This window comes from Castor canadensis, chromosome 8 (genome assembly GCF_047511655.1).
Source record: "Castor canadensis chromosome 8, mCasCan1.hap1v2, whole genome shotgun sequence".
NCBI lineage: Eukaryota > Metazoa > Chordata > Mammalia > Rodentia > Castoridae > Castor > Castor canadensis.
This window is the reverse complement of record NC_133393.1, coordinates 20,461,462-20,484,960: the sequence shown is the minus strand read 5'-3', so window position 1 is coordinate 20,484,960 and position 23,499 is coordinate 20,461,462. Positions and strand designations below refer to the sequence as shown.

General features: G+C 42.0%; 1 protein-coding gene across 5 annotated transcripts; it reads right to left on the bottom strand.

The window, feature by feature from the left end:
• Nucleotides 1–22,837, bottom strand: Tcp11 (t-complex 11). 5 transcript variants are annotated; one of them, XM_074082377.1, is made up of 12 exons: nucleotides 22,614–22,837; nucleotides 20,499–20,979; nucleotides 20,100–20,237; nucleotides 17,562–17,655; nucleotides 14,908–15,006; nucleotides 10,259–10,379; nucleotides 5,579–5,799; nucleotides 4,403–4,539; nucleotides 3,842–4,059; nucleotides 3,565–3,746; nucleotides 2,588–2,751; nucleotides 2–1,732 (listed from the first exon to the last, which is right to left on the bottom strand). In XM_074082377.1, the coding sequence occupies exons 3-12, from the start codon at nucleotides 20,221–20,223 to the stop codon at nucleotides 1,500–1,502; spliced, it is 1,593 nt and encodes a 530-aa protein (XP_073938478.1). In that variant the 5' UTR covers nucleotides 20,224–20,237; nucleotides 20,499–20,979; nucleotides 22,614–22,837; the 3' UTR covers nucleotides 2–1,499. The 5 variants fall into 5 exon arrangements, with proteins under 5 accessions (XP_073938480.1, XP_073938482.1, XP_073938483.1 ...); XM_074082379.1 differs by lacking the exon at nucleotides 14,908–15,006 and having other exon boundaries at nucleotides 1–1,732; XM_074082381.1 differs by lacking the exon at nucleotides 22,614–22,837 and having other exon boundaries at nucleotides 1–1,732; nucleotides 20,499–20,743.
• Nucleotides 22,838–23,499: the final 662 nt, after the last annotated feature.

The following is a 23,499-nucleotide window of genomic DNA, read 5'->3' as shown; positions in this document are numbered from 1 at the left end:
CTAGTAAGTTTATTACTCCAGATTTTAATTATAAAGTAGACAGCAAGGTTGTGTGCCCACCAACCAGCAGGTCTCCACAGGAACCCCTTCAAAACACTTTGCCTCTGAGACAATGAGGCTTCCAAAATGTAGACTTTTAAAAATAACCAATAAATAATTGCAAATCAGAGAATCCAGCCAGCCAAGCCTGTTTATTAAAATACCACTTATTACAAGACTGGAAATGTTGAATGATCCATGCCCTCCAGATTTTCTGATTATACTCTGTTGACCTTGCTTTGTCACCCACCTAGGATCTACTCTCTAAAAAAGATATCAGAAGTAAATCCTGGGCCTAAAAGACCTCAAATCCCCTCTTTTGTCATTCTAAATTCTGTTATGCATAGTTTCTTCCATCTTCTGAAATGGTGAGGACATTATTTTTCTTCCCCTTACCCTGAGAACCTAGTTAAGTGAATCTCCACATTCTCTTGTCTATTACAAAAAAAGGACCAAATCTCAGTTGGACACTTTCCTCATGTGAGCCATACTGTTGGGACTGGTCTGCTGCAGTCAGCCTGAGAACAATGGGATGGGACTCTAGAATCAGAAGCCAAGCCTAGGTCTTTCCCAGCATCTCTCATTTGATGTCAAGGATGATAAGGACAGCTCACCACAACTGCCCAAGATGGCAGTGTGAAGGAGCATGGAGGCTGCGCCCTTTCTGCACATACACATCACTTGTCACAAAGACAAGAAGTTCTAAGCTTAGAGATGAGAGAACAGGAAAATTACTGGGCCAGGGAATAGGATCAGGATCCAAGTCAGTCGCTGATCTGCATGAACACTGGCTAACCTGATAGAGCGCCCAGGAACACTGGAACCTATCCTCAACAGAACACTTGCAGTCAACATCCACTTTCCTCCAGCCTTCAGTTTTCACACTAGGTTGGACCACGCCACAGAAGAGGAATCTGAGGCCCTTACTATTTCTTAACTTCATGTTGTAACACTGAAACCTTCAGGGGAATCTAGTCCTGAAAATGAGCTTTCTAACTTCTCTAACCATGTCCTCTCCTGAGCTGACCTAGCCAACACTAAAGCTTCCAGAGAAGCCCTATGCTCCCATTTTTGGCACCTCTGTAGAGTTCTCAGAGAAATGCTTTACCTTTAGAAAACCCTATGCTAGCACCTGGATGTCCTGGCTGTCATCTATTCATGCTTCAGGGTGCATATGGCCAGAGGAGAACACTGAGGGCTTGCTGGCTTCTTTGCTAGTTAGGGGCTGGAGCTCAGCTGCAGCACAGAAGAATGGAGATTTGCTTGCAGTTCAGACGTTTATTAGGGAGTGGGTTTGGGCCAATTGGTGTTTACATGCTTGATCACTACAGCCCTGGTGTGCCTAGCGGTGGGGAGCAGGAGGAGGGCTCACTGCTCTGCTGGTCACTGGAGATGTTACCCCAGGAAGAAGACGGGCCTTTCTCCTGGCTCTAAAGTGCCCGGTCTCTGAGTCGATGCTATCAGCGAGACTCCACTTTTGTTTTCAGTGCCTGGGCTGGGGAGGTGAGAGATTTTAAGATCTCAGTATAGTAAGGCCCAAACACCTGCTGATTGTGATGTGTCAAGCTGACAAACTTCTGGCCCAGTTCCGCCAGCTCTGCCTCAATGAGAGTAAGGCCTCCAGGAAGGTCTAAGAGAGATCGCTGCACACCAAGAACCAAACAACATTTGAGAAACAAATGGATCCGCTGATCTGTGAATAGAAAAATCAGGGAGAGGTGGACAAGCACATAGATTTCAGGGAGAAACACTGGCCCTGAACTCTGCCCACCCTTGTGCTAAGCAAACAGATAACCACCAACCTGTACACTCACCCACAGATAAGGAAATTTGCTTTATTTGGGAAAGAACCTGCCAACCTGCTCTCAAGGACAAAACAAAGATAAAAAAAAAACTAGTGGGTCAGTAAATTTCTATGCATTCAAGATTATTTAAGAAGCCATCAGTTAGAGCTTAGGATTTTTCATAATAGGAAGATCTTAGTCTGATTCTTCATATGGCTGAGGTTAGGAGCAAGCTGGCTCTTCTAACGTGGGAATGGGGAAATCTCTACTATGGAGACATGTTTCCAGTCTAATTCAGCATCAGTTCCTTACTGGCAAGTGTGGGAGGGGTATGTGTGTGTGTGTGTGTGTGTGTGTGTGTGTGAAGTGTCTTAGACTAAGTGTGGGAGGGGTGTGTGTGTGTGTGTGTGTGTGTGTGTGTGTGTGTGAAGTGTCTTAGACTAAGTGTGGGAGGGAGTGTGTGTGTGTGTGTGTGTGTGTGTGTGTGTGTGTGAAGTGTCTTAGACTACGAGTCAGAAAATGATCAGTAGGCCAGGGTGATTTAATTAGATTGCCTGGACAGTATCCCACACCCAGAAGTTATGAATTCCCAGGTACAAAATATCCCTTAGAACTGTAAGGGATATATTTTCAACCCAGCAAAACAGTGACTTGCCCAATTATCAGGTCTTTCAGTGTTCAATAGTTCAGTAACTGACTTCCAGGGTTGGGAACCCTCCTCCAGCTCTCTCTCCCATGTTCTTACCACCCACAGGCGTGCTCACCAATGACACTACAGACACAGTTCTCCTTCTTGGCAATGTTCTGGAGCTGTCCCATCAAAGATGTTGTGCTGTCACTGCTCAGAGCAGCAAGACCCATATTCTTGAGGCTTTGATGGATTTCCTGAGACACTTGTTCACTCACACTCAGCATAGCCTCCTCAGGCCTAGATCATGAAAGACAGTAAGCTGGCACCCATTTACATGGCCCTGGCAGATGTGCAGAAACCCAGGAAGCTTTCACACCAGAAGTTAGGCCCACTTGTGGGAAGAATTCCAGCCATTTACTCCAGTCCCTGGCCCATGGCCAGCAGCAGGGCCCCAGGGGCAGGTGCAATGTCTTCATTGTTCTCAAAACAGCAACTACTCTCTCTACATGGTACCATGTTCCACTCTGAGGAAATGAACTATAGAACAATTCCTACTTCTGCCCTAGAACCCACCCGGCACTCTTGGCCCCATGGACTTTATGCATACATTTTTAGACCTTCCTGGATATTTTCCATGGTCATTTGTCCTACCTCATCAACTACAATTACAACCTGGCCTTCTGTTATTTTAAGTGCTGTGGATACAGGGCCTCACACGTTAGGCAAGTACTATACCACTGAGTTACATACCCAGCCCCAATTTTTTTACATTGATGAGATGACTGGCACTCAGCAGATGTTCAATCAATATTGCTGACTGACCTGCGCTCCTGGATATACATAACACCAGCCTACTGTCATCTATCCAGCTAAATAATGACTCCTTTGCAGCAAACTATCCTGCACTCTACCTTCACTCTACCTGTTTTGTAGGAAAGCTTTATTTTTGTCACAAACCTGAAGACCACTTAGGAAAAGAAGCCAACACTCTTGTGGGTGGTTTCAAAGGGCCTTCCTGTGGTTTGTAGTGAAGAGTGAGCAGTAATTCATCACATGCCTCTGTCCTAAATGCCATACACCACCTTCTACTCTACAACCTATGCAGCTCACCTGGAATTAAATTCCTCCAACAGAGATTTGGTTATACGTTTCAGTTTATCCACAAACTGTGGTGAGCCAAACAAAACACTGCCAGAGAAACTACTAGCCACTAGCAAGACTGAGGCCAGGATGGTTAACTGGTGCAACTGGGACTCCAGCTCCTGCAGTCGAGTTCTGTCCGTCAGCAGGGTCTAAGGATTGGGGAAGAACAGGCTGTCAGGAGGGTCCTGACAGAAGCTGTAAATTCAAAACAAAGCAATGCCCCTCCCTCACCCCCGCTTCCTACCTCAGGGAACTCTTCATTTTCAGGGTCCCAAAGAAGGAGGTTCAGGAAGCCCTGAGACAATACCATTGCAGGGCTGAGGGGCTCTGGGTTGTTGGCCACCTCATTTGGAGAGGGGCCAGCCATACTGGAAGAGTCAGGAGTGTCAGGGCAAGCTGGAGGTGGCGTGGTGAGGTCTGCTGCTGCTTGGGTCAGCCATTTGGTGGTGTGACTGAGGAGGCCTAGGACAGGGGGGAGGGTGACAAGGAGGGAGGGAGAGCATATTTGGCATATTCTAGGGTTTCGAGGCCAAGGCTCTCTTCAAGATACACTCCTGGTTAATACATGCTGTGGGGTCTGCCTCAATTAAATGTTCCTCTCCCTCCCCTCTATTCCTAACCTGGCCTTCTGTTATTTTCTTTTTAGGTGCTGTGGATAGAGGGCCTCATACATGCTAGGCAAGTACTACCATTAAGTTACCTACCCTAAAGAGAAAGTTACATATTCCTAAAGAGAAAGAATACTCTCTCAAAAAGACAGGTGCAAGGTCACATCTTCCCATTCCTGCCCTCACATCACACATACCAGGCTGCTTGTTGAGTTGTTCCTGGAACACAGCCCGTTCGTACTGAATGGAATGTTCCTGTGGCTGGGGCTGAAGGCTCTGGATAGTGTAGTTCACCATGTCCATTTTCATCAGGCCCAGAACCTGGAAGATCCCTCTGACACAGGGGCAAATAGAATATTTATATTATGAAAGGAAATCTAGTGAGAGGAAAACCCATACAAGGAGTGGTTAAATCACTATTCCAGAGTTAGGACAGGTCTTAGACCTAACTTAGTCCTACCTCCTACACTTACAAATGACATTGTCCATGATCAAGGACCAGGATCAGTTAATGGCAAAATTGGAAACAGCTAAGTCTCTCTCACTATGGTTTTCCACTATAGTTATAAGCCAGGCATGGTTGCTGACACTTGTAATCCCAGCTATGAAGAAGGCAAGGATCAAGAAGATCATAGTTTGAGGCCAGCCTGAGCAAAAAGTTCACAAGACCCCATCTCAACCAATTTAAAGCTGAATATAGTTATCCCTGCTGTACAGGAGGCATAAATAAAGAGAAGCATGGTCCAGGCTGACCTGGGCAAAAATGACAGACCCTATTTGAAAAATAACTAAAAGCAAAAGGGCTGGGGACTTAGATCAAGTGATAGAATGCCTGCCTAGCAAGCATTAAGCCCTGAGTTCAAACCCTCATAACACACACACAGCAAAAAAAAAAAAAAAAAAAGGAAGTCACTGGAAGGAAATACACCAGCATATTAACAATCCTTTTTGAAAGGTGGAATTGTAAGTGATGCTAATCCTGACTTTTGGGCTTTTTTTTCCTTTTGATTTTCTGTGTCTCAGTTTCTTAATTTCCTAAAATGATGAAATATGAATACCCTCCCACTGCTGACCCCTCTTTGTGTGAACTGAGACAGAGAAAAGCTGGGATATTTTTGTTCCTTAGAATTTTGTCTTATGATAGCACATCATACAGGGGGGCCCGATCAATCTAAGGATAACCAAAGGCTCTCTTGGAAAGGCCATGTTTGGAAAAGGAAAAAAATCAATATGCCAGAGAGGAACAAAGGGGTGATGGTCAGGTGTTTAGGAGGAGCCAGTCAAGGTAATAGTTATAATGCAGTGTCTGACCCAGCTTTTCCTGGCCCAGGGGCTGAGGGAGGTTTCAGGGGGCAGTAATCAAAGTTTCACACCTCAATAGCCGAATAGGGTCTGTAATGTTCTCAAGTTTCTGCACTGCTTCATCCCGAACTGGTGCACACAACAAAGTCATTACATTGAGAATGTACTTAGAAAGACAGGACACATTCAGGGCCCCACGCTCGGCTTCCTGCTTGAGGAACTCCATGTCCAAAGCTTCTTCAATCTCACTTCTTAGACGGCTCTGGCGTGGCAGCAGCAATGACAACAAGATCTGCCCAGGTAAGAAAGTCAAAGCAGTTACATTCTGTCTAGTGTCCCAAACTTTCTCCAAATGGATAACCCCCTTAGCTAAAGACATCCCAGCCTATGTGCCTTTTAGGAACCAAGAAACCAAGTCCCTAAATTAGAAAGATTAACCACAGAATGGCAAAATATATTTGTAAATTATGTATCTGACAGAATATGCAAAGAACACTTATAATCCTATTAAAAATGAGTAAAGGATCTCAGTGGTAAGACACTTATTTAGCATGCTCAATGCTCTGGGTTCAATTTCTAGCACAACAACAAAAATAGCTGGATGTGAGTATGATGATACACGCCTATAATCCCGGCACTGGGGGGGTATAAGGCAGAAGGATTATGAATTTAAAGCCAGCCTGAGCTTTATAGCAAATCTGAGAGCAGCCTGACTGTGATTAAAAAGGGCAAAGAACTTGAGAAAACATTTCTTCAAAAGAAATGTAAGGGTAGAGGTGGTGGGGAAGGGGCAGAAAGGTGAATATGGTGCAAACAGTGTTTACACATGTATGTAAATGCAAAAATGATACCTGTAGAAACTGTTGCAGGGATGGGGAAGGGAGATGAAGGAGAGCAGTGGAGGGGGTGAATTCAATCAATGTATATTTGATACATTGTAAGAACCTTTGCAATGCTACAATGTACCCCCATCCACAACAATAAAAAAAGAAACATAAAAATCACAAGTAGGCCCCTGAATCCTAACAGATGAACCAGGATTTATAATCTTTAAACCGCAAGGAGAATGGCTTCCATTGGTACCATTTCCTATTTCGATCACAATCACTGTCCTGAGAGCAGATTCTTGTTGTGCCTTTTCAGATTCTTTTTGCAATTCATCACAAGAAAACAACAGAATGGTAATGCCGCTGTACATTCACTGTAAGACAACAAAAGCCTGTGTAAATTCAAAAAGAAAAAGGAGATGTGAACAAAGGCCACCAGGCATGAGTAGATGCTCACCCATCTATCTACTCATCGTTAGCCACTACAGAAACACAAGCTAAGAAAAAAACAAAGTCAGATACTTCTTCACCTATTAGAACAGCTATTACCAAAAACTAACAAGCCAAAACCACCAATGAAAAACAGTGTAGATGGCAAAAATGTTGAGAAAGTGTAACGCTGGTACATTGTTGGCTGAAATGTAAAATGGTACAGCTGCTGTGAAAAAGCAGTTTAGCAACTCCTCAAAATGTTAGCTATAGAATTACTATATGATCCAGAAATTCCACTTCTAAGTATATACCTAATAGAACTGCAAACAGAGACTCAAATAGATACTTGTACACCAATTTCTATAGCAGCATTATTCACAATAACCAAAAGATATAAACAACACAAATGTCCATCAACTGAATAAACAAATTGTCATATAATAGAATACTAGTCAGATAATGGAATATTATTCATACATGAAAGGAACCACATTTATGATAAATGTTACAACATAAATGAACCTTAAATAAACTATACTGAGCCAGGCATGGTAGTATGTACCTGTAATCCCTGCACTCAAGAGGATCACAAGTTTGAGGTCAGCCTGGGCTACATAGCCAGACCCCATCTCAAAACAAAGAAACAACAACAAAAAACCCATTATGCAATGTGAAATTAAGCCAATACCATGCAACACATATTGTATGATTCCACTTAAATGAGTCAAATTAACTCAAGTAGTCAAATTCATAGGGCTTAAAAAGCACTTTTGGGTAGAGGGAAATTATTTAATGGCACACAGTTTTTGTTTGGGAACTAGGCAGTGGTGATGGTTGCACAACACTGTAAATGGATTTAATGCCACTCAATTGAAAACACTTAAAAATTATAAATTTTATCATGTATACTTTGCAACAGTAAAAAATATCCTAAAAATCTCCCCCAAAAAACTAAGACCTAATAAAGCTTATTCCCCATGAAGATCACCCAGCCACCTGACAGATGATTTCACTGGACCTCTTCCACTGTGGAAGGAACAGAGATTCACTATCACTGGAAGAGACACACATTCTGGGTATCGGTCTTCCTGTCTGAACCAGTATCTACTCCTCATAGAATGCCTTATCCACCATCCTGAGTCCTGGCATGCTCTACAGCATTGCGTCTGGCCAAGGAGCTCCTTTCATGGCAAAGGAAGTGCGACAATGGATTAGAATCCAGGGGATTAGCTGTTCTGACCTAACAGTCCTTACTGGCTTAACTGAAAAGTGGCTTACTAAAGATTCAGTTACAGCATTAGCTGAGCAACAATACCTGAAAGGAAATTCTGTCTTAGAGGATGCAATACATACTGTGAGTCAAAGACCATTCTATGATGCTATCCCCCCAAAGCCAGAATCCATGGACTTCAGGAATCAAGAGGAAGAAGCAAGAATGGTTCCTCTCACTAGTACACCCAGTAACCTACTTGCAGATTTTTGTCTGCCGTTCTGCTGATTTAGCAGAAATACTTGCATTGATTTTGATGAATTAAATCACCTGATTTTGAGCTCTATACCACTGAACCAATAGACTAAACCATTAAATTACTCTAAAGGCAGAAATAAGTGCTACATGATGAAGTCAGAAGGACTATGCCTGCAGCCCAGAATATTCTCTAAGGTGCCTTTCAGTATTTCCAAGCCCAGTAATAAAGGTTAATAGAAACTGGAGCAAATAAAAAAAAGCAAAAGATTTGAGGACTCAAGACTCTGGCAATAAAGGTTGGGTCACTCCAGCAGATAAAGAACCTTAACCAGCTGAGATTCAGATATAAGACCAAGGAAAACACGGCACGAACGGGGAGAAGAGAGCCACAGATTAACTAAAGCCTTGTGAACTACAGAAAAAAGCACTATAAATTTTTCTTTGCTCATTTTATTTATTTGTATGCTAACTATGCAGTTCTTCCTCTCTCTTATATTTTTATACAAAGGTTGTTGGAAATTAACTTTACAATTTAGCCTGTAGGTAATAGCACATTCAATAGAACTGTGACTGAATTGGGAGCAGTCAGTGGTAGATACACTAACTGTTTGGATCATGTGTCCCCTTGTCTTGGAGAAAAGATGAGAACTTGTAAGGCAGCTATATTATTAGGTAGAAAATAGAAGTTTTTTGGTGTGTTGTTGTTGTTTTTAAATGCTGGCCTTGTACATGTACTCTCCCACTGAGCTACATCCCCAAGCCCAGGCACAGAGTTCAGGAATTCAAATGTGTGTAGAATGGTGCATCTGGAAGCTGAGTAGCCAAAGAGGTGGATAATGCCACTTATCATTTTATTGCCTATCAGCTCCAAATTCATCCTTTTCTCTCCTCTATGAAAATGGAGTAAGTATTGTAAATTACCTTTCCTTTACCAGATGGCACAATTTTCAGCTTGATCTATAGAGTGTGTTACTAGTTTTCTGTTCTATGTAACATATCACCACACCTTAGCAGCTTAAAACACATTTATTACCTCACAGATTCTATGGGTCAGGTGTCCAGGCACATTTTAGCTGGATCCTCTGTTCCGGATCTCACAAGGCTTAAATCAAATTATTGGCTACACTGTATTCTCATTTGGAAGCTTGACTGGGGAAGATTGTTTCTAAGTGCATTTGGATCACTGGCCGAATTCATTTCTTTACAGCTGTATGCTTGAGGGCTCCAGCTTCTTAATGGCTATTGGATGGATGCTGCTCCCAGGTCCTAGAGGCCACCTGCAGCTCCTTGCCATGTGGCCCTCTCCATTGGCGATTCATAGCATAGCCACTCGCTTGGTTAAGGCCAGCAGGAGAATCTGTCCCTCTAGTTTGCTGAGACGGAGTCTTATATAAGGAAATGTACACATGGAAGTAATATACCATCCCTTGCCATGTTATATTGGTTAGAACTAAGTTGCAGGTCTCATCCATGCTCAAGGAGAAAAGATTATACAAGGGTGTAGATCACTGTTGGTCACCCTAAGGTGTGTCCACTAATACTAGGAAGATGTGGCAAAAAACCAAGAGCTCTTGCTCCCCGTTTCTGTGTGCTTACTTAACAGGCTGCAGTACATGTGACTTCCCCAGTACTTGGTTCCTGCAGTGTGAGTGGTTTCTGCAGCACTCAGCTTCTGTAGTGGAGGATGGTCAGCAGTACATAGACCAGCACTTCCCCTGGCACAGTGGACCCTCTTAATGAGGTGTTTTGAGTATTTTATATCAACCCAAAAAGTAAGGTGGATGCTCCTTTCTGTTTGATATTCCAGGATTCTGTAGCATTCTCTTTACTGCTTACAAGCTAATCCCTCATTTCTCCAATTCCGTTATACTAATTTTTATGTAAAATCTTCCCTGACCAAATTACTCACTGCGTGATATCTGCCTGACTAACTCATGGACAAGTTCTGTTAGGATTTGCTAGCCTCTGCCCTCCAATAGATAGGGATGTCTAAGAACTTTACAAACAGAAGGTCTGTCACTCACCTCTTTAATTTCTTTCAGAAGTTCGAGAGCACAGTTGAAGTCAGGGGGAGTAGCTGATAGTTGGTCTTTAAGATGGTCCCAAAAGTCATTGTGCATTGTCTCCTTGACCTTGCCTTCCAGACTGTAAGAGGATTAAATGAGCAAGTTATTCTCTCTACCCAAAAACTGTTACAGAGTGACAATATCCTAAATCCTAAACAGTAGTTGATAAAGAAAAAAGGTCATTTTGCTGACAAGAAAAATGACAGAAACTGTGTTTGGACTGCAGCAGAGATGAGCAAGGTTAGACTTGGATTTCAAGAGCATTTTGTTCTAGAGCAGCCTTCCCTATGCAGTAGGAAGAACCCTGAACAAAGATAAGTAAGACAGTTTTAGCACTGATTGTGCAGCTAGTCTACACATATGACTTAATTGCTGTATGTATGTGGCATTGAACTAAATGAGCTTTCATTTTCTTACACTCCTAAAATCTAGGAAGATTTTTCTTCTTTGAAGAAAATTCATGAGTAACACAGATACTTCCAAATCAGCTGGTCTGAAATGAATTCACTATTCTTCCCCTCAAAACTTATTCCTCCTGTATCCCAGTCCCAGTGGTATCATCATCTATCCAGTCATGGAAGCCAGAAAAAAATCAGTCTTTTTTTGGCTTTAAAAAATACAAGTTGCAAAAGCAATTCAATTTAGAAAGAATATTTTCAACAAATGGTGCTGGAACAGCTATACTTCCACATGCAAAAAAATGAATCTAAACACAAAAGTTAACTCAAAATGGTTCATAGATATAAAAGTAAAACACAAAACTATAAAACCCCAAGAAGATAACAGGAGAAAATCTAAGTGACTTGGGCTTCCAATGACTTTTTAAAGATACCACCAAAAGCACAATCCATGAAATGAAAAACTGGTAGGTTGAACTTTATTACAAGACTGCTGCTCTGTGGAAAACACTGTTAAGAAAACAAAGACAAGCCACAAACTGGGAGAAAATCTTTGCTAAAAGATAGGTATGCAAAATGCAAAAAGAACTCTTACAGTTCAGTAATAAGAAAATGAACAACCTAATTAAATGGGTCAAAGACCTTAAAGGGCATCTCAACAAAGAACATATACAAAATTAGTACGTGAAAAGCTGCCTAACACCATTAGATAACTGCAAATTAAAACAGTGATCATGTTCCACCAAATCAGAAAGTGACATGCTGGGGAGGACTCTGAGCAACAGGAAAGCTCATGCACTGCAGTGGGAATGCAAGATGAGACGCCACTTGGAAAGGCAGTTTGGCAGTTTCTTACAAAAGTACACATACTCTTATGACATGATCCAGCAATCACACTCCTCAGCATTTATCCAAATAATCTGAATACTTTTGTCCACACAAAGCCTGTATATAAATGTTTAGATCAGCTTTATTCATAACTGCTAAAACCTGGAAGCCTCCAAAAATGTCCTCCAATGACAAATGGATAAACAAATTGCCACATGCATAACAAGGGAGTACTATTCAGTCCAAAAAGGAAGGAGCTCAAGTCATGAAAAAACATGGAGAAATCTTAAAGGCACACTGCTAAGTGAAAGAAGCTAATCTGAAAAGGTTATAATTCCAACAATACGACATTCTGGAAAAAGTTAAACTATGGAGACAGTAGAAAAGATTTGGGGGTTGACAGGGAGGGATGAACAGGGGGAAAGCAACATTTTTAGGGTAGTAAAATCACTCTATAATATAGTAATAGTGGATACACATTTTTCAAAAACCATAGAATGTACAAAAAAAAAGTGAACTCCAATGTGATCTATGGACTTAAGTTAGTAATATATTAATATCGAATCAATTTTAATAAATGTGCCACATAAAAATAAGACTAATAGGGGAACCTACATAGGAAAGAGAAGAGGTATGTGGGAATTCTGTATTTTCTAATTTTTTTCTTTAAACCTAAAGCTACTCTAGAAAAAGAAACCCTATTAAACTTTATAAAGTCAAATTATAGGACTTCTCCTATGAATGTTTATTTAAATGTCATGTCTGGCCTACAGAATTAGACAGAAAAAAAAAAACATTTAAAAATTCTAAGGCTGAATCTAGCCATTGTAAAGAGCTATTGGTTTTCTTAAATTAACCTCCCTCCCCAAATATAGTGGTACTATATGTTCCTTGCATAAAAAATACAAGTAATACAGAGACAAATAAAACAGTCAGAAGTTCTTCTCTGGACACATCAATCTCAATCAGAGATGACCAACCATAACCCAATAACCAGTGTGTAGTGAAACTGTTCCTAACTTTCTCCCTGTGCTATTTATGCAACTGACTGCCAAGTCCCACAAATGCTGCTCTTTGAATGTCTCTGGACTCTATCCCCACCTACAACCATCACAGACCATTAACTGGCCCTCCTACCTCCAGATTTGTCCCTTTTTAATCTGTTCTTTTAATTTTTTTGATTTTTTTTTTTGGCGGGACTGGGATTTGAACTCAGGGCTTCACACTTGCAAAGCAGGCACCCTCCTGCCTGAGCCACACTTCCAGTCCATTTTTGCTCTGGTTATTTTTAAAGCTGGGGTCTCAAAAACTATTTGCCCATGCTGACCTTGAACCACAGTTCTCTAAATCTCAGCCTCCCAAGCAGGTAGGATTACAGGCATGAGCCACCAGCACCTGACTATTTTTTATTTTTTGGTAGTATGTTCTTCTTACTTGAATCAATCCATTCTAAAATCGATTATTTTTCTAAGATGCAATTCTGAACATTATATCATTCTCATTTAAAATCCTTTGAGGGGGTCCCCACCACCAGCAAGACAAATGGCTTGTATGACTGCTGAGGTCATACTCCAAAATATGACTTTGGGATTTCAAATGGAGAGCACCTGGGAGTAGTAAATGTGGGGAAAGACTTTCTCTGAAGTTCCCCATCAACTTTAAAGCCAGATCCTCCACAAGATACTCAATTGTTGTGAATCCCTTCCCCAGACAGCTCATCAACTAGGGGAGACTGATGCACACTGCAGGAAGGCTAGAGTTGACACTATACTCAGGGCTAGACAGTCCCAGGCTATTGTCTATTCTTTGGCCCATTCATCCCCCATAAAAATTATTTATTCTTCCTCTAAACTGCTACCATCTCCCACTTCCCTCTCCCTTATGAAGAAGTATTTAAGCTTCAACCATCTAGCCCTTCCTTGACTTTCATATTTTGTGACTCCTGTATGCGTACATGTTAAAAAGTTTGTATGCCTTTTCTATTAATTGATCTGTCAGTTTATTTCAGCAGACTCAAATTATCAAACCTTCAGAGGACAAGTTTGAATTCCCCTACAATTTTGGCATAGTCAACAGCATAACAAATCTCTCTGATCATTCTGGAATCTGCAAGTGGGATCCAGGGACAACTGACAAAAAAGTCAGCAAAGAAAATAATTTTTACCAAAGTTAGCTTTCCTAGATTGTGTGGTGCCCAGTTTAGTGAGAGTGAGGGGAGTCTGTCTTTTTCCCTTTTTAAAAAGGTGAGGAGAGAATGTGTGTACACTAGTTCTTATATTGGCTTGAATTGTTTTGGAATAAACAACGATATTTAAAGAAAACGTTTTAGAGAGCTCTTTAAATGAAAATTTTAAAAGACACAGAAAATAGATTTAAAAATGAAGTTAAAACCCTTTAAACCAGAGTATTACTTGGCTCTCTAGGACACGGTTTAAATTTTTCCTCCTCTGAATGAAGCTTTACTTCCTTAGTAAATGCTTTCCACTTGTAGCAGGTATTTAGAAACAGCTTTTGCTAAAAAGCACTGATTCCTTACTTGGGCCCACAAGGAACTAAAATCAGGGGGAAAACTATGCATCCTACTTCCATTCTGCACTTGTCTCTTCTGCTCTGAGTCTCTCTCCTAAAGTCAACTGGGACTCCAAGAACCCCAGAACTGATGACATCTTTATGGCAAGGGGCTGCAACTACCCCCAAGGAACAGTAGCACCTCACAGGACAGAACCACGCCCCAAATGAGGACAACAACTTATAATGATGAGGCTGCACCCTAAAGCAGGAGTAATCATCTCATGGGGATCACGTGATGACAGCAATAACTTCTCCAGAATCCCGCAGAACCAGAGCTAATGACCAAACAGGTGATACTTTGCTTGGGACTGCTTAACTATGCATACCTCTCACCCCTGCCCTAGTCGTTTCTCTATTTAAACCTAAAAATCATGTCAGTACCCTGAAATAAATTGAAATGCTTCTCTACATCTTCCCACATGCAGCCAGTGAATTAATAAGTCTCCTTTCTCTGACCCTCACTACTCTAGTCTCTCTAATTGGTGTTTCAGAGCAAACAGCTGGACCTGACATGTTGTAACCACCAGAACTGGGCCTCTGGCCTAAGACCCTGGTTACAAGCTTATAAGAGAAACATTTGTAAAAATTAGTTTGAATGATTTGTTCCAAATTTATATGTCTCTTGGCTATTGGGGTATCCTCCGATTAGTTATTCTTTCCCCTTCTATAAATAGCTTTCATTTTCCTGTTTGTCTTGTTTTGCTTTTCAATCTATGGGGCCTATGGGTAAAGGGGCCAACCAAAAGGCTGAGAACCCCAAGAATATGGCCAACAGAAATGTGAGTTGTACCCCATTTGTAGTGAGCATACCGACTGCTGCGTTGTCTGAGCTCATCTTTCTTTTTGCCTGTCTTTAGGAGTGGTCTGAGTCTTGGAAGGGCTGCATCTTTTGCTTCCTCTTCTGAAGACCTTGGTTAAAGTCATAAAAGATTTTGTTAGTTTTGGTCTTGAATAAAAATTAATTTGAATTATCCTTGTGCCTTGAGTCACTTATAGATACACTTTTGGTTTAGAAGCCTGGCTTATATTCCTTATTTTTCCTTCTCTCCTAAGCTGCAACAGAATTAATAGACTCAGAAAGAAATTGGCTTATTAAAACATTTCAAATAAGTCAGGCACTGGTAGCTCACTTCTGTAATCCTAGCTACTTGGGAGGGTCATAGTTCAAGGCCAGCCGGGCAAATAGTTTACAAGACCCCATTCCAAAACAACCAGAGTAAAATGGACTGAGGTATGGCTCAAGCAGTAGAGGGCCTACTTTACAAGTGTGAAGCCCTGAGTTCGAACCCCACTACCACATACACACACACAAAAAATTCAAACAGCTCTAAATATGAACAGAGAAATCTGTTGATTTCTACCTTGTTGGAAATCTGCTCCCTGATATAAAATCCAGTCAGATGATGGACAGGTGGGCCAACCTGTTTATCATGTCAGGCTGCAACCAAATTTTTGAAAGAATTTAACATCAGCAATCCTTGCCTTGCAACATGAATTTTTATAAAAACAGCAGTATGACTGTAGAAATAACTTAAAGTTCACTCATTGTTTTTACCAACCAAAACCTTCCCTGTTTGGCTTCAGGGAAATTTAGATACTTATAAGAATGAGGACATTAAAAACAGAACTGTCCTGCACTTAAAAAGAAGGAAAATGATTTTCTTTTTTGAGTGTTTTGCAAAGTCTCACTATGTAGCCCAGGCTAGCCTTGAATTTACAATCCCCCTGCCTTAGCCTCACAAATGCTGGAATTACAAGTGGACACCACCACACCTGGTGCAAAAGATTTTTTGAAAGAACTCTATGAACAAAAGTTGACTTAATTAAAAGCTGGTACTCAGGCTGTAATTTTTTACATCCTCTGTTCTCTCTATAGGATCTTTTCCGATCCATGGAAATGTTTCAGTCAATTGAAATCCCTTTTTCTCAAACATCTACTAATCCTATGTTTCTCTTTGGAAAACTTAAAATAGCCTCAAATTGGCTTCTCTTAAGATCTGATCTTTCCATTTTGCTCCTGGTTCTCCTGTTCCTGGTGGTCAGTGGATGAAAAATTATGAAAAGTAAACATCAGGGTTCTGACTCCCACATAAAGAGAGCCTTTTGAAAGAGACTTCTGGCCACTGTGAGACCCTTAAGTAACACAGGCAAATCACCTTAACCCCTTTTTGGGGGTCCCATCTTCCTCACAGAGCCCCAGAGCCTCAGGTCTGAAACTTCGCTCTTTAGCCTTGCACTCCCTCTCTTTGGCTTTTGAAGGATTACTTTATGCTTTAAGAGGGCACCTGACCCGTATGGGTTTACAGTGACTGAATGGCAAGAGCTACAATTTCAAAGAAAACTGACAGAGGTTCCAATGAGTGGTTGTCACTGCAGGGATAAACTCCACCTTTGTATCCATTTTTCTTTCTTTCTGTACTTAAGTAAGAAAAGTCTAAGATTTCTGAATGGAACAGATAGAAACTGACAGTAAATAGAAATTTACTGCAAGAAAAATCATTGTCTAAGACCTCAGAACCAAATCCCAATTTGACAGTAGGTATAGTGAACACTTAAGAGACTACTGAAGTGCTAGTCACAAAAAATATAAATAAATAAAGCAAGACTCCAGACCTATAGTATATAGTAGTGCTGGTACAAGTCTGCTGCATTTCCATCGTGGGCTTTAGCCTCAGCTCTGGGAGACCCAAGATTCCAAGTAAAAATGGGGTCCTTAATTTCTAAATATCTGAACACTAGGCCCCAGAAGCTATAAATATTTCTTGGCCCTATTGGTTAATGGTCTCTGCTCTAAACTCAGGAATCCAGTTAAGATATAAAAGGTAAATTTCCATGTCACCTAGCTAATGAAAAAGGCCACCAATATACAACTTTCTGGCATCCAACTATTTTGTACAGGCTTCTGAAATTTTCTCCTACATTTACCTGTATGTTTCCTTGTAAAGTTCTGTAAAGAATTTCTGCAACTTTATGTTACCTTGACATCCACTTGAGATCCTTATGTCATACCTGATACACTTCAACTCCTTCTAAGGAAAACCTGCATTTGTTCTCTACACCTCTGAGATGTAAACTTCTCTAAACCACAATACAGGCTGAGCATCCCTAATCTGAAAATCCATACTCCAAAATGTTCAAAAACTGAAAACTTTTTAGTGCCACGCTACTTCTTTCAAGTGTGCCAGAGAAGATCTGAATCTACCCTACTTATTCCAACAATTATTGTTTTGATTTATTTGCTGGTTAAATAATTACAACATATTACTCTTAAGTTTAAAGTAAAAACAGTTCAAGCAGTTGGGGAGTAGCTCAGAGGTAGAGAGCTTGCCTAGCAAGCAAGGGCCTGGGTTTGATCATCAATACTGCAAAAACAAAACAAAAAATGCTTCAAATTTGGTCAGAAGCTGTTAGTGCTAAGTACTGATGCCAGGAGAGTAAAATGGAGAAAGAAGAAGCGCCTCTACCTGCTTGAAGATAAAATTTTGTCCTCCTCATGGATATGATTCTTCCCATTCTTGTTGCTCAGCTCGGAAATTTCAGTAACCTTCTCTGTCAGACCTATAACAAAAAACTTTTGGTGGACATCAGTGAACCCATGCAAGCATGATTTTCTATTTTATTCAGAGAGTCACTCAACCTAGTAGGCCCTAAATTTCTATCAGACTTGCTCAACCATGCTAGTCATTTATATTTTCTGAACTCTATGCCCCACAGAATTAGAAACTCTGAGTAGTACAGCACAGATGGAAGGAAGAATCTAATATATGAAAAGCATTAAGTGGAACTCATTTAAAAATCTTTCTCTTAAAGTAAAAGCATGGGGTGGGGGTGTGCCTCAAGTGATGAGGCCCTGAGTTCAAACCCCAGTACCACCAAAAAAAAAAACAAAGTAAAATTATAATTAAAGCTGCAAAGAAACAATTTGTAATTTACATAAAAAAATTATCTGAAGGTATCAAGAGTTAATTTTCCTCTTTGTGCCTCTGATTCTAACCATCACAAAAGCTAAATTCTCCCTACAGATAATACTCAGATGTTACTTAATAGCACCAAAGTCATTTGGTCACCTAAACAGTAGTTCCCAGATTGTAGGATTTCACAAATAAAATTTCCTCAAAGATTTGAGTCAACTGACCACAGCTTGCCAACTTCTTGTTAATATGGACAAGCAAATAAAAGCAAGGAAATAAAAACTCCACTCTACTACCACCAAAATCAAGTCATAAAAGAAAGGATAATTTAACTGGGGGGGGGGGGTGGAAGGGAAAACAGAAAGGAAGTATTACCAAAATAAGGAGTACTCCTTTAAAATGAATCCATTTAGCTTTACAAAAACTCACTGCAGTATCTTTATGATTTATTTCCCTAAATTTTGCTAAGAGTTTTGTCACAGACCAGCTCTTGGTAACAATGCTTCAGTTTCTCAGTACAGACCTCTAAGGACGGTCAATGGTATTCTCACACACTAGGTAAACATGGGAACTATGCTGATTACTTGACACAAGTCTTATTTCTCACTCTTAGGAAACCTTCCTTTTCACAAAAAATTACTTAGCTTCAAGATAAAGAGGAGAAATAGATGAACTAAGATTGGCCGTGAACTAATAACTGGTAAAGCTAGGTGATGGGTAAATGAGGGTTCATTATACTAGTTGCACTACTTTTGAAAATGTGTTTCTATAGTAAAAAGATTTAAAAATGTAAAAAGAAAAAATAAAATTATTATAGAAAAAAGATTACATGTGACAATGACCTTTTCTGTAGAAAGAAACATAATGAAGTATTTAAAGCTGCAATTATAACTTGCAGACAGAAAAATGAAGTGGAGAGAAAAAGCAATATGGAAGACTATTAACAATGCAGGTGCTCACTGTATTATTTTTTTTCTCAACAAATTCAAAATGTACCAGAATCAAAAGGGGAAAAAGTGATTGTAGATCTTCGTTGAAAAAAAAAAAAATCCTCTGACTGGGCACTAGTGGCTCTCATCTGTAATCTTAGCTACTTGGGAGGCTGAGATTGAGAGGATGGTGGTTCAAGACCAGCCTGGGCAAATAGTTCGTGAGGACCCCAGTCTCCAAAGTAAGTGCAATGAAGTGGACTAGAGGTGTGGTTCAACAGGTAGAGTGCCTGCTTTGCAAGTGGAAGCCCTGAGTTCAAACCCCCCACACACACACACACAAAATCCTCTTAATTCTTTCTTGGGTTAAGAAAAGGTGAACTTAACCTTAAGTGAATGGTTGAAACTTCCTTTATTTCTGCAGCCCCTCTGAAGAAATAGTACAAATAACATAAACAGACTAATTCTTAATACAAGTGAGAATTAAAAGGAAATCTTCAAAGTGAGACTGAAGTACAGCAGTTTATGAAGGACTGAGGCAAATATTAAATACTTTCCAACTACTGCCTTGAAAAACAGTTCCATTTCTCAGATGTACAACTCTAAACCACTCAGAATAGCTCTAAAACAAACTCAGGAGAGGAGGGATCAAGAGTAGAGATAATTTGGTTTTCACCTTCCATCAGATTCCTATCAGTTGAACGCCCCCCCCCCCAAGGCAGTGGGGCTTGTTTGGTGCCATTTTGTGAGCCAGCAGCGACCCCGTGTGGCCAAAAGAAAAGCGGCTCTAATTCAACTTTTAGCAGAGCCTCGAGCTAACTGATCCTTCGCTCAGTCTTCAAGAAGTTGAGCTCAAGTTGTTGCACGTGGCCATCCTGACTGACGACTTCGGGGTGACGACTGGGTGACCTCCCCGGAGCTCACGAGAGTCCAGTGCGGTTGGACGTAGGGCTCCCAAGGCACATCTACCGTGGCACGGGGCTAGCCACCTGGGTGGCTTTTCCCCATAACTCTTTGAAGCCCTCTGATCACCCACGGGTCAGGCCTACGCGACGGGTGGGGTGGGGTTGGGGGGACAAGGAGAGGCTGCGGCCCCATCCCGCCAGTCTGCCCCGCACCCACGCCCATAGGAGGCCCAAGCTCCGGGGCCGGCTGGACCTACACGGAGGGTGGTCCTGGGGGCTGCTCTCGTCCTCCCGGGTCAGTCCTGACTTTGGGGGTTCACAGGAGCCGCCCTTTGCCACGCCGGAGTCCTTCCGGGGCACACTCTTCTTGACGTTGGGCATTCTGCTGGTGGTATCTGGGTTGGAGAAAAATGGCGCGCTGTTGGTGTTGGGGAAAGGCCCTCCCGCTCCCCCCTGCCCAAATCCCCAGGACCCGACCTAAGGGTGCAGGGAGGACAGGCAGCGCTTCAGGGTTTCTCTGAGGTCAGCCGCTCCCGCCGGAGCCAGAGAAGTGAGCACTAGCTCACAATGAGGACACTGAGGCCGCAGCGTCGGCCTCGACCCTCCCACCAGCAGCTGCGGCTCCCTCACCCACCACGCCCTGCAGCTGCTCTCACCTCCTCCTCCTGCGCCGGCTATGGCGGCGGCTGCTGGACTGTACCATTGCGGCAGGTAGAGAGGGGTGACCGAATGGGAGAGCCCTGTGGCAGCCGCCCAGGTGACAGGCAGAACCTGGTGTGCACCCCTGTTGCCAGTCCACTGAGTGGAAGCGTCCGGGGTGGGTGTTGAAAACAAGCCACTGTGGTTTCCGGGGCAACCGCGCAGGCACGTGTCAGCAGCCTGCCTCCCTCGTGAGCGCGAAGCTCACCTGCGGGTTACAGTTAGCGGGCGCCCGCCCCACTTTCTCTGGACCGATCACCTGAACTACTTAGGGAGGGTGCATGGGTTTGTAGATTTTCTTCAGCCTGTGCCCATAGCAGGAGAAACACTGAACCCCACCCACGAGGGCTGTCTATTCTGTGTGTCCTCTGCACATGGAGAGCAGGGTCAGGAGGGTCTTTCTTCCATTTTACAGATGTGTAAACCGAGACTCCTTGCCTGCGGAAAAATTAGAAGGATTGAAAGGCAGGAGAGGGTCCATCAGTCTCTTCCCACCAGGTTCCTGGCCTGAGACTCATCTGTGACCTGGGGCCTGGCCGCCCTGCTTCTTTGAGCCAAGATCACTGGCTTTTTCTTTTTTTTTTTTTTTCCGTTCCCTGTACTGGCGAGTGAACTCAGGGCTTTGGCATGTGCTGGGCAAGTGCTCTACCACTTGAGCCACACACCCCCAGCACTTTTTTGTTTTAGCTTAAGGTGTCTCCAGGCTATTGTCTAGGACTGAGACCTCAATCCTCCTACCTAGCTGTCCACACCTGGGATTATAGGCACAGTACCACCACACCCAGCTTTTTTGTTGAGGTGGGATCTCACTTTTTGCCCAGGCTAATCTAAATCCTCCTAATCTGTGCCTCACCGGTAGCTGGGATTACAGACATAAACCGTTTGCTTAGCCTCCTCACTGGTCTTCCTTGATTCTAAATTGGCTCTGTTGCTTCTGGTGTAAAACAGGACCCAAAGTGTTCCCTGGCCAATCCAATCCATGCATTTTGGGGAAAAAGTGCAAAGGAAGTTTACCTCCACATTCTCCCACCCTGTCCATTTCTCCTGATTTCTTACTATAGAAGTTTACTTTAAAAAAAAATAAAAGTATTACCTGTAAAATGTCTGCCCAAGTTCTCACTATAACTCTTGCCTTGTTAGTGTGAAGTGTGGATATTTCTTGCACAACTAATAGTTCCGAAACCAAAGATTGTGAAGAGGCCTAAGAACACTTAAAAAGTTTGTTTTAAGCCAGGCATGGTGGCTTACGCCTATAATCCTAGCTACTTGGGAGACAAGAGAATGGGAGGATTGAGGTTGGACCCCACCCCCAGACAAAAAGTTCATGAGACCCCCCCACCTCAATAAAAAGTGGGGTGTAGTGGGGCTCACCTGACATCCAGCTAGTGGGAAATGTAAATAGGAGGACCTGGGTCCAGTCCACCCAGCATGAAATTCTACTGGAAAATACATAGCAGAAAGGGCTGGAGGCATGGTTCAAGTAATACAGCACCTCCCTGGCAAGTGCAAGCCCCAAGTTCAAACTCTAGTTCCTCCTCCCCACACACACCCAGAAAAAAAAGTTGCAAGTCCATTCTGTTCTGAGACCAAGTCAGACATCATGGGAATGTCCTAGTAAAATTTATCAGGAAAATATCTCAAACCAATACATACTAAACTTTCTCCTTCCCCTGAAATTCCCCTCAGGGATAATGTGGAGAACAGATTGGGCCTGCTGTGTGTCACTTTATATTGTACAGAATAGCAGCTTTTCAGGCTGTGCCTAACCTTGAGTTCTCCAGTTTATAAAGCAGCAGTTTTGAGTTAAGTTACTCCATTTTGAGTATAAGTGCCAAGACAGAATGATTCCACATCTTGTTTATACAAGTAAACAACCACTATCTAACAACACACCATGAGGCATGAACCAGTAGCTTACTTGTGCCAAAAAATACATCTGTGAATATATCAAATCATATCAGAAACACTAGACACATGAGCTTATTAATCAACCCAGATGTAACCCCTATACTTAGGACTATAAAAGAAAGAGCACTTCAAGACTGAGCCACAGCAGGCTTACGACCCATTACCTGGTCACTTGTCACAAGCCTCATCCAGGAAAATTGCCGCAGCAAAGGAATTCTGTCTGTTCCCAGGCTCCAGCTTGAGTGTGGTTTCTCTTGCCCTTGGCATACAGCCCACTTCCAACTGACACTCGAATCTGCCTGCTATCCAGATCTGCATTTGACAACTCTGCACCCTGAACAACTCCACCCCTATGGGTGGTAAAACTTATTTGGTCCCCAACATAGACTTTTCCTTGCATCTATAACAGCTCTGTGCCTGTTCCTTCAATACAGCCTGTCAGCGCTGCAGCCTTTTTAACCCTTTCTTAGCCATTTTGTAACACATAGATTGTGTGAACTGTAATGTGGGATCTGAGAGTTAATATAAGTAATTAAGATTGTAATAAAAGAACCTGTGATTGCTGATAGCACTATCAAGTGAAATCAGTAGTACTTGGCAAGTTAAAGCCAACAAAGTTAATGTAGCTTATGAATTTATTCTTATTCCATAAATTTTCTGACATTATGGAAAGATACAAGTGTGTCCGTCTGTGTTTCTGACATAGCTCTCTCACAACACATGTCAACTGTGATGCAGGCTGGGCTTCACCCCAGACCAACCAGAAGTTGGCAGAAGCTACAGAGTGACTTCAGTAAAAAGTTTAATGGAATATTATGCTTTATTATTACATAGGGAGGTATTTAGACTGGGCTGTTAGTTTCTTGTTTAAAAGAAAAGTCCAGAATTCTGTTTGGGCATTTTAATGTCTGAGAGAAAGTTTCTAGAACAATACCACTTCGTTCCCCCGCCTCCAAATGGCATTGCTGGAAAACTCCCCCTACTGATTCCTGAAATTCCCCCAAGCAGTTCAGTCATATCCATTAAATACTGTACTCTCTTTAAGTATCT

Bases quoted from the DNA above. Each gene is read 5' to 3' on its own strand.
- Tcp11 (XM_074082377.1), bottom strand. From the start codon at position 20,223: ATGCCCAACGTCAAGAAGAGTGTGCCCCGGAAGGACTCCGGCGTGGCA. The intron at 15,007-17,561 runs GTAGAGGCGCTT...ACTTTAACCAAG, and splicing joins AAAATTTTATCTTCAAGCAG to GTCTTCAGAAGAGGAAGCAA. The intron at 5,800-10,258 runs GTGAGTGACAGA...TTACCTGGGCAG, and splicing joins TTCTGAAAGAAATTAAAGAG to ATCTTGTTGTCATTGCTGCT.